Below are 13,823 nucleotides of genomic sequence, written 5' to 3' on the forward strand. Positions count from 1 at the left end.
AAAGCTGGACTAAATCAAAATGAGAATTAAAGTCATGATATATACAAAACAGGCAGAAGTGGCTTTGATGTAAACTGCTTTAATGCTGCATGTTTTAGTTATTTTGACATCTCAAGCTTGGGCAAACATTTGATTGTTATACCACCCATAAACAAGTCTTTTTTTCAACCTCTGAAATAAACTATAAATATCTTTGGTGGGGAAAAAAAAAACCACTGTAGCGTGTTACTGTGATACAAACCTTCAAGCTAATTTCTGAAAAATGCTCTTTCATTTACCTTATATCCTTTTCAACCACACCACAGACGGTATTTTTTTGCACCCTTTTGGATTAAGAAAAATGATTGTAAGTGATTTTCATGTATTCTTAACCACAACAAAATGTCTCATCTGCACACTAAAATTTGAATAGTTTTACATTTACATTTGTTGTATTAAATTATTTGACAAGCTAGTCAACATTTTATATCTAATTAGAGTGTATCTGGATGGCACAGCGGAAGAGTGACTGGCACATCCCCTTCCCACATCTCAAAAAGCACGCATGATAGGCTGATTAACCACTCTACATTTCCTTTAAGGAATGAGTGTGAGCGTGATTGGTTGTCCCCTACGATTGGCTGGCAACCGGTTCAGGGTGTCCCCTGCTTATTGCCCAAAGATCGCAGGGATGGACTCCAGCACCCCACAGTTGTGAGAATAAGTACAAAGTAAAACGAATGAATAAATCATTTAATCCATGCAAATCACCAACACAATCGGATTCCATCAGCAATGCACATTTTTCTTTGGAAAGTTCGTTGGAATGTTGGTGACCAAGAGCTACTTTGTCATAGAAGATAATTGCATTGATATTGAAACACCAGTATTGTTTGAACATCTTTTAAGTCAGTGGCCTCCAAACTTTTTTTTTTCCCAGGATGTGAATACACGCCAACAAAGAGCAGTGAATCTGCCATTTACAGATGATATATTTTCAAGAAATTAAATTAGATGGCAATTGACACCCTGCACTTTAAAATGTAGGAAAGGAAGAGACGGGTTTCTAATCCACAATTTAACCCAATATAAATCAAAGTGTTACACATGGCATAGAAGTCAGCAAGATACAAAAGAAAAACTAATACAATGATATAAAAGTCTCAGTAAAATCAACATGACAGTTAAAACCAACAACAAAAAATAAATACACAAAAAGTGGATGTAAAAACAATTTGGTACATAAACGATAGGGATAGTTGCGAATATGCTGTAGAAAACAATACTGTTTGTAGCCCTGATTTAAAGGAGCTGATCATTTAAGCCCTTTCACTAGGGTTTCCATAATGTTGGCACAGTATGAAGGGCTTTGCCATGATTTTTTTTATTTGTACTTTGTCCCACCTGGTAGGTGGTGGATTAAACCTTTCAGCCTTTTTTTAATTATATTTTTGATTCTGATGCCCATAGTTAGCTGGGATAGGCTCCAGCACCCCCTGCGACTCTTGTGAGTATAGGCTCAGAAAATTCATGAATGAATGACACCCTCGCTACTCTGTAGAGAAGCGGTGTATGGGTTGTTACAAAGCTTTGAAAAAAAAATCTCTTGGCTGACTTAGCTAATTTTGATTTCAACAGTTTCTATTTTGAAACAAAAGGGTTGCTTTTAGGCATTTGTTTTGCTAACAGAATGAATGCAGGTTACACCTTCCCCAATTATTCTGTTTTACTGGGAAATATCCAGAGACATGTCACATGAGGCTATATTCAATTTTACCATGCCATAACTATCGCGTAATTAAGCTTCTTCAAGTAGAGAATCCTCATTGCACAATTTCATGTCCCAAACATACTATAGTGTTGCGAATGCTAGAAGCAGTTTATTAAATTTTGAATACATATCTTGTTTTAATAGTAATGGGCTTTAAAACCTCCACAAACAATTCCAATTGCCAAATAACTCTACTGTAAATGTAAAGGTTCGTGAGCCACTTCCTCATGCCACTACATCACCATTTTCTCCATATAGCAATACTAGTGCCAAGTTATTCTACTACTATCCCTGATTTCCCCTTTAAATTAGCCCATGGTAAAACTCCAAAGAAAGCAAGTGATAATGGTAGTAGAAAGCCTGATCAAATTACTGTTTGGAAAAAAATAATTAATAAATAAGCATTCCGTGATAATGGAAGCCAATATTATAAAATATTTGGTGTGGATAGATGTAAAAGAGGCCACTGTTGTAGTGGTAGTTTTATTTACCTATTTTTTGGACTGGTTGCCAGTCAATTTCAGAGAGTGGATCGTGGGGGGTGCTGGAGCCTATCCCAACCAACCAGAGGGAGCAAGCGGGGGACACCCTGAATTGGTTGCCAGCCAATTACGGAGCACAATAAAACAGAAAACCACTCACACTCACCATCAGACGGCCAGCGATTGGAAATTGAACCCAGACTGCCTGCATAAGTCAGGTGGAAGAATATCAGAGAATACTTTTTAAAAAACTGATTGATTGATTATGGCACAAATATTTTAATTTTCTACTATGTTACTTCGCTACAAAACATAAAAATGTCCAAAAAAAAAAAAAAGAAAAAACCTTTTCAATCTAACGACCAAGTACAATACCACATTGTTCACACTTACTGTACTGTATTACAATTCTTAGTCCCCTTTCTTAAAGAAGAAAAAAAGGTCACCGAATGAACTTAAAACTGTTAAGACTTTTTTTTCTTCCCAAAATGCTTATTAACCACCCATATAACCTCTAGGAGAACGGAAAGAATGAGACAAAACTGAGCTTCTTGGCACTGGGAACCCTCAACTATGCCCAAGGCAATGTTGCTAAACACTTGGTTTCTTTCTGTTCTTGATACAATCAATTCTAAAGACCATACACAAAAGTCATATCTTCCATCACAATAAAACACAGTTTTAAAACACCCAAGAACATAAAAATATATATATCGCCTCCCCATTATGAAGTGACCTTCAACAAGCCTTGATCTGCTGTAAATTTTATTAAATATCAGTGGAAGGATCACGTAGTCCAGGGATGGCCAAGTCCAGTCCTCGAGAGCCCCTATTCAGTCTGTTTTCTATATCTCCCTCCTATACCACACATGAATCAAATGATCAACTCATCAGCAAGCTCTCTACACTTTTAAAAATGTAGGAAACCAAACAACAGTGCTACAGTGACATAGAACGGACGTTAGGCAACATAAACACTTGCGTTAAATCCAAAAACATTGAATAAAATTGCAAAAGAAAATGTTTGTTTGTTTTTTGACTTTGCCCGGCTCTTTTCCTCTTTTTCCTGTGGGTGCAATCTTGTGAGGATAAGCAGTTCAGAAGATGGATGAATGAATAGAAATTTTTATTTAGTTATATTTTTAATACTGCAGCTGTTGTTTTTCTGTCATAAGTGCCATTTGGGTATCTGCAGATTTAAGTATATCTGGGTTCAACAGCCAGTGAACGCGTTACGCAGTGTGTTCTCACTGATGCCCAAATTATGTTGATTGTAAATTTGCCAAGTCACAGAACCGGTAAATAGTGTTTTATATGCACGTGTCATTGTTGCTCCTGTTGTGTGTAGTATATCTATTACTTATCAGTCATCAGTACAATGATCAATATGGTCTTCATGAATGGTTGTCCACAGAGATCTTGCTAATGTCCAATTTGGGTCAAGTGTTTAAATGTGATTATTATATATTTAAATGTGATACATTTATCCGCAAACTAAACCCTACTGTTTTCAGAGGTTGGCAATAATGAGAACCCTGCTGTTTGCAGAGGTTGCAAAAAGAGTCAACTAGATATTTTGGGCATTTTTAACTCAAATGATCTTGCAAACTCAATAAATAATACTTACTAATTAAAGATTATACAATACAAAAAACAAGCATGAGAAAACAAAGTTTGTGAATGAATAACCATTGTATTGTAAAGTACACTACTGTTTATTGTTATTGTTTTTAGATTTTCTGTATTCTAAATCACATGACGCACCCTCAGTGCTACCAGGCATATTAACAGAAACGTTTTTTTTTCAATCTCTCTGTACAGTGATGTTGGTAATCTGGAAATTGGTTCAAGACAGTGATTTATGACCTGGGCTTTACACAGAGTAGCCTCATTCCACGCAACAATTGGGAGAATCACCACATAATTACAGTAGGGGGCCAAAAGATTCAACATTCCACATAATCTAGGGTACCTGAATGCCACACTTGTTTATGGCATTACTTGTAATTTAGCAAGATTTCCTGTTGAAATATTTTTGAATGCTGACGAATTTGCATTTTTAATTGTTTTTCTGTGTTATTACATTTAACCAGTTGTTCCTATTTTTCTTCCTACCTTGATTGACTGCAAGGTGTGAAGAGTCCACCCACTTGCAAATCCGGTTTTATTTAATGAAAGCAGTATTTTAGTATTTTAATTAAAAAGAATGAATTTAATTATTTGAAAGTTTACTTCAGATCATAATCAGTGGAATATACTGGTTGTTGGATGTCTTTAGAATATTCTTATGTGCACAATAACAACCACAGACCATTTTCTAATTTACCATTATTTTTTCCCCCTAATCTTCATCAAAGGGAACACTAACTCGTGCCCGAACTGAACTGAACCCCGAATATCTGGACCTTCGTCCCAGGGCTGAACTCAACCCTGAATATTGGACCCCTTGCACACCCTTAGTGAGTACAATTGGTCCCATTTGTCATTAAGCACCATACATCTCATTAAATTTCATATATGACATTGAACCTGTAAAAATATGTTTGCTTCTGAATTTAAACTTACTTATTCTACCATCATCAGCATGTTTACCTTGCCTTCAGTGTTGAATCATGCTTAGTCTTATTTACAAGATGCAACATCCTTACTTCCTTTCCAAAACAATGATTTTATTGTCCATTCAAAATTGTCTTACATTGTAGTTACAACATCAAGTTCATTTTAATGTGATAAAAATGTCCATGCCATTTTTACTTTCAAATAAGTATTAATCTCATTAATGCCATTCACAGCATGTCATAGTCATGTGGGGATTGGTGAAGATTGTGTTGTTGCACATTGGTGAATCTTAATGAAGTCAAATTTGTTTACTTGGTATTATCAGTACAGCTTATAAACAAAGGTATGTTCCCTTGTAAGCCATGCATCTCCCTATCTTGTTTATATGATTCATTTTATCATCAAGGTGGGGTGGCCTGGCGGCTGAGTGGTTAGCGCGTCGGCCTCACAGTGGGGGACCTGGGTTCAAATCCAGGTCGGTCTAACTCTGTGGAGTTTGCATGTTCTCATGGGGACTGCGTGGGTTTTCTCCAGGTACTTCGGTTTCCTTCCACATTTCAAAGACATGCATGGCTGATTGGATACTCTAAATTGCCCCTCGGTATGAGTGTATACATGAATGGTTGTTTGTACTTTGTGACCTGCGGTTGGCTGTCCACCAACACAGGGTCCTCCCCTTGGCACGAAGTCAGCTGGGATAGGCCCCAGCACCCACTGTGACTCTAGTGAAGATAAAGCGGTTCAGATAATGTGATGAGATGAGATCATCAAGGTGAATTAATTACGGGGCCCAGTGATCCTTTTTGAAAGTTGAGCTTTATTTTGTTGATCTATATCTACAGTTTATGTATCTTACCACTGATTGCCCACATAACATTTGGTAAACCGCTAGATCAGAGTGAATGGCTATTCAACAATCGCAACATAAATCAGGGAGCCAAATTTTAGAAAAGCAAACAGATATACATTTCTATTTTCATAAGATTCATTTCTTTAAAGAAAGTATCTAGTCAACCATTTATCATTAAGAATCAATGTGTACTTCTCTTTTGTAACCAACCAGAAATTTAGATTTTTCCATGACTTAAGATTTATGTGTCTTAAGATAATAATTTTTTGACAAGTTTTCCTTGCCTTTAGTCTGATATTTCTCTTTTCTTCATTTCTGTTATGTATTTCTGAAGAAGTGAGCAATTTTGGATTTCACTGAAATGAATATTCAAATATCTCATGCAGACATTTTCTTGCTCCCTGTTCCAACACTTTTTCTACCTATCCAAGAGGAATTGATGACTCTCATTAATGCATCGAGGCATGATGGTCACAGTGGCCCCTATGCTGCTGCCCTATTAAGTCACCCAACATCTTTATTGTATTCGTGATCGATAAGTTCCTTTTTCATCGGGAGTACATTTGGGAGCTGTTGCATGAAACAGGTGTAAGTAGAGTGGGGGAATGTAAAAAGACACACCTGGTGCGGATAGTTCAATTTGCTTGAAAAACTGTTTTTAACTACATCCCTTGGCAACCTCTACTCTTTATATATGAACCTTATTATGGGTGAATAAAGTGAATGGAGATCACATGATCAAGTCACATTAGTTTTAACAGTTATATTCCCTACAAGGAGGGTAAAGACATAAATAATTTATATAACCTGGTCTACATTGTAACCATTAAAATCCTAATTATAGAGCATTTAAAAAACCTATCCCAGCTGAACAGACTTTACACACACACACACACAAACACACACCGATACACACACACACACACACACACACACACACACACACACACACACACACACACATATGGTCATCACAATTGGAGACCGAAAACACGGCGCCTGTCATGGTGACTCAATAAACAGTGGGAAGTGTGGAGCCAATGAGGGCCAGAAAACACCATGAGTGATGTTTTCATGGGTTTATATGTTTTTTTCATTTTTTTAATGCCTGTAATTCAATGAAAGAACCCTTCCAATGCTGGTATTGGCATTTAACAATTCACTGAGTTGATCTCTGATGTTATTCAATGTTTAACGTCATCAAGTGTAGTAGGTAGGTATTGAACATTTACACTATCTTTTCTACATCTCTACAAGAAGAAAATTATACACTACGAGCCTTGATGATCCCACAAACCGAACAGAATGAGAAAGATGTTGGCCCCCCTTCCAAACAAACTTTGAAACCCCATTTTAAAGTAGTCACTAATTTATGCTGTTATGATCCTTGTAAACTGAAGCAATGTGTCATGAAGCTGGTTTATCCTTTTTGATTACACTCTGCACTATACTGTAGGTAAAACATACTTCATTAATCCTTTGCAGGGGGAAATCAACAGTCAGGCAGCGATCCATATAATCTCACAAATACTATCGCATAGAAATACATAATAGAGGGGCCTCAAAGTTCAAAAAGACAAAGGCGAACACATAACCCCCCATAAAAAAACAAAAACAAAACAAAAACAAACCTGCAAAACAATGACAAATCAAAAGAAACACAACAGCAGATAAAATTCCAACAACAATTTAAAATAGAACACCAATTGCATTATAATGACAGCATCCAAAAACACAATGTTATCCGATATCATACATACAAAAAATATATATAGAATGTCATAAATCTTTTTGTATGATCTGCCATGTACAACGTGAAAATAAAAGGGGCCCAATATTCCTCACCAGGGTTTGTAACACTGAAGTCTGTCAATGAGATAATTCTTCTCAACTAGCAAAAGTAGGATCCACTCCCATCCTTTCTGGCTTCTCTATTACCTCTGAGGCTGAATCGCGTCAAAAGCAGTCATGAAATGGAAAAACATCTGACTCTTATAGCCTCCAGACCTATCTACATAAAACAGAGACCAGTGAAGCAAAGAGAAGACACATTCATCTGCCCACATGTTCTTCTGGTTTGCAAACTGCAATGAATCCAATGCCTGCTTGACCTGAGGTCTGAGCTGACGAAGCATTACTCTCCCCGTGGTCTTCATTATTACTGACATTATGCTTCAATCAACAATTTGGGGGATTATTCATGTGGTTGAAGTCATGGATTTGTCAGTCTTCAAATAGTTAGGAAATAAAATTTTAGAAAATGTTAGCCAGAGTCGAAAAAAGTATGCACGATTGTATAATCTTAAAGCAAAAGTGATGGGGAAGTTTGAGCTAAGATTCAGTGGATTTGTATGACACAGTACTTTCTTTTTTAATCTTTGACTTTCACTGAAGGTCAGTTTGGCCATTAACTAGATCAGCATATTACATGCATGCTTCATCTTTTTAGTATAATTCTTCTTGCTTCTCCAAACCGAAATCAAAACAGAGAGATTGTAAGTTCAAATGTATCTCGAGAGGGAAAATGCCAACTTGGCAACTAATTGATGATCACACAACCTCGCTTATCTCATACATCTGTCCAAGTACCATGCATAAATTTGTACTTTACCCTTTTACAAATCTTCTTTCATTTTAATCTCAACGTGATCCTTCCATACCAGTTTTCATACTCGCCTGGTTGCTCGTGATAGCTGGTCATTCCTCCAGGTGTTAAAAGCAAGGACACTCTACTATCCTTGCTAGATGGATTGGGTGAAATATTGCCTATAAGTGGTGGAGCTGTAAGAACTACAGGCTTAAACCCCTTTGTCTCTGACAAAGCACAAAAATTAATGACAGTGCCAGGCTTCTGGATAAGGGTCTGGTTCTTTGAACACTCAGTGGGGAGAAAAGTGTGTCAGGAAATCCAAAAAATGCACAATATTGTTCGGTTTGAGCATAAGCATTTATGAAAAACTGCTGCATTGCTGTTGATACCTACTGTTTCAAATCCATAATTCCCTTTCTTCCCTGTACTTCCCAAGTGGTACATGTGTATGAAAAAAGTAGACAAAGAATGTTAGTCTCTGGAGTAAACAGTATGCAGCCGAAAAGATAGCAGCTGTGTTTGATGTATTGGCTTTCATTTTATACCTCTTACCGCCTTTTGCCTTTCATTGTTTGGTGGAAACAAAACAATAACATATGTGCTAACTTGTTTGATTGGCTTTATATTAGAGGATTTTAGGCTGCTAAAACCCCTAATTTCACACCAGAGTGGTCTACCTGTACAGAAACTACTACAGAATTTTTTTATCTTGCAGTATCATGACCCATAAGAATACAACAATATATTACAGTATGTAGATGAGAAAGTTCAATATTGAATGTTAAAGTCTACTTTGTATTAAACCTAATTTAGTGAAGGTATTATTTGTCAAGGTATTATTTGTACTATACCACTTGCACTGCTCTGACATTGACAGGGATTCTTTTACTGCATTTAAACCACTTAATTGGAGTGATTTTATTGAGAAAAAAGTCACATCTTTAAATAAGTTGTTATTTTCCTTGTAACATAATTGTACAAGAAATAGACACAAAATCACACACTTACCTGATGGCGGCAGAGTTCGAAACAATTGTCACTGCAAACAGAGGTGCATGTTCGTGCGCAAAGACATGTACACACACTTGCTAAACATTTCGCAAATTAAATATAAAACAGTGTCATAAACACACAACAACAGCAACAACACAAAAATTGTCTCCTGTCTGTAACAAAGAAAATCAATTGCTTTTTACTCTCAGTGACACCATCACATATCAGCACACACTTTATTCTTGAACAGGGAAAGACATTCATATTGATATATTTGAACGCTGGTGAAAATATAAAACTTGCCATAATGTTGACTACTAGTCCTTGGTTAAATGACTTGAGGAGTGTGCAAGATTATATGATGTTGTTAAAATCATGGTTAATTCAGATTTAGATTACCATATCAAACAAATCTGAAGTGCTGGCCCATCATGAAACAGTTGCCATGCGCACCAACATGGAAGAAGGTAGTGTGAAGTGAAATGTGTTGCAATCTTAAACCACCAATTGTAATTGAATTCAAATTAATTGAATGCTTTTGATGTCATTATATAAGTATAATGAGATTTAACAACAAACAAACAGACAAATAAATAATCAATAAAAAAGAAATGAATAAAAGGGTAGTCCAAGTCAGATTAGCTGAGTAGAGCCTTGTTCCATCTGAAGTCCAGGATGAGTTCCATGGTTTTGGAGACGTTCAGCGCCTAGTTGTTGAGAGTGCACCACTCGCTGAGTCTATGGTCTCAATAACAAACAAACAAACAAACAAATAATGCTAAATAAATAATCAATAAATATAAATAGATAAATAAGTGGTCAACATAATAAATAAGTAGTATAAGTAGTGATCAACATAGGTAAGTGGTACAAAGTGATTAAAGTGGATGACAATAAGTCTCGATAAGGTCCTAAGTGCAGATCTCGAGTTGAGTATGGTGGCAGCTCTTGGGAAGAAACTGTCCTTGAGTCTGTTTGTCTTGGCTTTTATGGCTCTGTAGCACCTTCCAGAGGGCAGCAACTTGAAGTGGTGGAAGCCGGGATGTGTGTTGTCTTTAATGATGCTCTCTCCCCTTCTAAGGCACCGGGATTTGTAGATGCTGGAAAGGGCAGGTAGGGGGTAGTTGATGATCTTTTGGACTGTGTTGATCACCCTCTGCAGTTTGGTGTTTAGTTTAGTCATGTATACTCACACATATAAGTCCAATCAAACTTGTCAAGTTATTGGAGGCCCTGCGGAGTATAGGATCAACACTTTTCATGTTAAATGTTTTCTGCCAGCTCAAGCTGTAAGGTAAACTGGTCATATGTTTTCAGTAACGGTTATAGGCCCTTACCAAATACATTTATTAGCTCCAATGGGGAAAAAATACAATTCAAGTTCATGAGTTGATAAAACGTTTTGAAAGTGTCCTTACAAGGCTATATTCGAAGAGAATTTTCACAAAGAATGTGCTGTCCCCATTATTTCACATACTTTCTTGACTGGAATACATATATTCAAAGTAGCACTCAAAAGTCACTAAGTACAAGTGTCCCTCTAAGAAGTATCACATATTCAGATTCTCTTTATATTTTTCAAGGTGTTCTAGATTAGTCAAAAGATAAGAATTTTCCATAATTTCTTAATTCAGTTTTTCTAATATTCTAGTGTAATGTATTTGAACTGTTAAATTAAGCAATTCTAGCATTTGCAGTGTAAGCATGCACTGAATGTGGTTTTATAAAATAATTGAATATTATTTTTCTAACATTCTGTTATCTGTGAAGAAATTAACACATCCAATGTTTGTACCAATAAACCAATATTATATTCAAAAAAGGGTTTTAATATATATTAGTGGCAGATAGGTACACAATTAATCTTGGCAGAGCTACTTTGCTACCAAATGAGCTGCCAAAATTCCACAAAACTAAGCACAAAAAGAGCACGGCAAACGTTCAAGCAGTTTGAAACACATCAATTACCACAGTAAATAAGTAAATCATCTCTGAAACATACTTGAAAGTAAAAGGAGTAAAGATCAACTGGTTGGCATGATATATCAAAACCTGAGCAGTCAGACAGGTTCTTCACTTGTGAGGATATCCATTTCCCTCCCTGATCATTTGAGACAGACTTACTGTAATTATATGTGATCACAAATAGTTGATGTGATTTTTTTTAATTCATTTAAATAAAGCGAAAACTGTCTTGTAAATGTAATGTAAATAAAGTTAAAAATAATTATTCATTTTTCCTTAGTAACACAATTTTTCGCCATTCGGAAGATGAATGAAGGAAAACATTGTACTAGTTTTTCCTAAGGATTTTTATTCATAAAATTGCGAGCAAATGCATATACGGTATTTTACTAGACATTGGTAGACGTTGCAGACATATTACCTATCTTTGTCAATCAAGCCCCAATGTAACAGAGTCAGTTAAGCATTCAAATATCTTATAATACTTGGGGTTTAAAATTATTCAAAATCTGTGTAATTTTTGTTTGTGTTTCCTTTTGTTATTTAATGTGTGACACTGCCCTCTTTAAGTTGGCTCCGGTCCATTAATTCCCTCTTTTTCTAAGGATGTTCGTAAGGCAGGGGTACTTAGAATCGACACATTTGATGGGAGGATTTTGTTTTTAGATGCAAAATAAAGAACGATGTTCTTAACGACCCGACCAAATTTGAATTTATTGTATAAATTGCCTAAAATGAGGCTTCAAAATCATGGAAATCAATCACTTCTTGATACGCTCAACGCTGTCTGCAGAAACTGCACGGTTTTTCATGTCTGAGATACAAACACAGAGAGACAGCAGTTAAACTAGTTTGCAGATGGATTTAATTTAAACCATTTGAGTTTTAAAAACATTTTATACACTTTTTCTTAAATCATGTGAAATGTACCTATTTGTCACAAATGTTTGTTGAGCCATCACCATTTTACATTAAAGAAATAATAATAAAATCTTGTGGCGTCCTACTGAATAAAGATACCTCATAACGATAATGATCTCATCTCAATTTATTCACAAATTAACTTACTCAGTGTGAAATCTCTATCTATTTAATTGGGCAAAAGCTCTTAGGAAGCTATGACTATTCTGCTGTATGAATGACAGTAAGTTAATATACATTCATATTACCTTCTGCCATTAAGAAGAATCCCATTTAATTGTTCTTCCTTCCACTATATTACTGGTATAAATATTTAAACAAATGTATGTTTTCCAATTAATACATTTCTGTCACTGTGGACCACACATTTCTGTTCAAATTAAGTGAAATTAGATGAAGAATTACTGCACCTCAAATTATTTTCCAAGGCATACTGGGGTGCCAAACTGGAATATCTACCCTTGTTAATTTAATCTGTTATAATGAATTTCACTACATGTCAACTGTTGAAACAAGGTACGAGAGTGATTAGTTTTTCCAGAGCGTGTTGATTATCTCCATGAAAAAATTACCACTTAAATATATGCAGGCATTTTTTTTTCCTCCTTACATATGCAAAAGCAGATGTTTGATTGGCTGACAACATAGTTCAAAAATAAAATAAGCAAACAGCTTCCATCCTCACTCTCCCAATTACTTTATACTAAGTCTCATGCTGATTTGCCAATATATAAATATATTTTTTAGCCTGTGCATTGGTTGAGAGCCCCTGGGTTTCCATTTGGAATAGACTTTGATTTGTCTAATTGGTACGAAAGCTGTTAATTGGGACAGTGGAAAGGAGAAATGGATCTAAAGATACACTCTTGGAAAATATATTTGTTCAACCTCATTTTCTACCTTTACGCAGTACTTTTGTTCCATTTTACATATATGGAGATGCAGCTATTGTTATAGCAAAGTGCTCCATAGAGAAATACACCATTTACAAAAATGGCTTAATGTAATTAACATCATTTTATTTGAAGTCTAATTGCAGGTTTTTAAGATACAGCATTATTACTTGGGGAAGTAATAAATCAAACTATAAATTTCTAAGGATTATATTATGAATATTTATTTTCAATTTCTAACCTATTTTAGATGAATATCACATTTTCATTTCTGTATTATTTTGGCCTTGTAGACATAGAGATGATTAGATTAAATGTATCGGCATTGGCAAACAACATCCAAACAAAATCAGATGTAAAGTTTACTAATGAAAAATGGAGGACACTAAGTAATGTGAGGCAGAAGAGGGGATTTAAAGAATAAAAAAATAAATAAAAGATATGTATAAATTAAATATATCTAGATGTCTATGAAGGCATCATCAACTGTCTTCATCAGCATATTGACTAACCCTGTTTCAAGGATCTGTGTTGCCTGACTGCAGTGGTTCAAACATTAGTATTTGAGCATTGGTTAGATAAAATAAAGCCTTGATATGGATTTTAAATATGAATGAAACTTCATGGATTTTTTTCATGCCCCTTTTTTCTTGAGAAAATACAGTTGCTTGGGTGGTAAACTTTAAACTTGCCAAATTATGATTATTTTCAAATAGAAGCATAAACTTTAGTGTGTCGGCCTCACAGTGGGGGTCCTGGGTTCAAAACCAGGTTGTACCACCAGTGTGTAAATAATCAATAAATAGAAATAGATAAATAA

General features: G+C 35.5%; 1 protein-coding gene across 6 annotated transcripts in view; it reads left to right on the forward strand.

Annotated features, from left to right (window-relative positions):
* Positions 1–13,823, forward strand: part of pcdh9 (protocadherin 9) — a 139,870-nt gene that overhangs the window by 43,682 nt on the left and 82,365 nt on the right. For 4 of the 6 annotated variants that reach the window (XM_077623277.1, XM_077623302.1, XM_077623286.1 and 1 more), the window contains exon 3: positions 4,590–4,691. The exons of the other annotated variants lie outside the window; for them this stretch is intronic. In XM_077623277.1, coding sequence (XP_077479403.1) covers positions 4,590–4,691 — 102 coding nt within the window. The remainder of the gene's footprint in view (positions 1–4,589; positions 4,692–13,823) is intronic. 6 annotated transcript variants of the gene reach the window in all.

This window comes from Stigmatopora argus, chromosome 2 (assembly GCF_051989625.1).
Source record: "Stigmatopora argus isolate UIUO_Sarg chromosome 2, RoL_Sarg_1.0, whole genome shotgun sequence".
In the NCBI taxonomy this organism is placed as follows: Eukaryota; Metazoa; Chordata; class Actinopteri; order Syngnathiformes; family Syngnathidae; genus Stigmatopora; species Stigmatopora argus.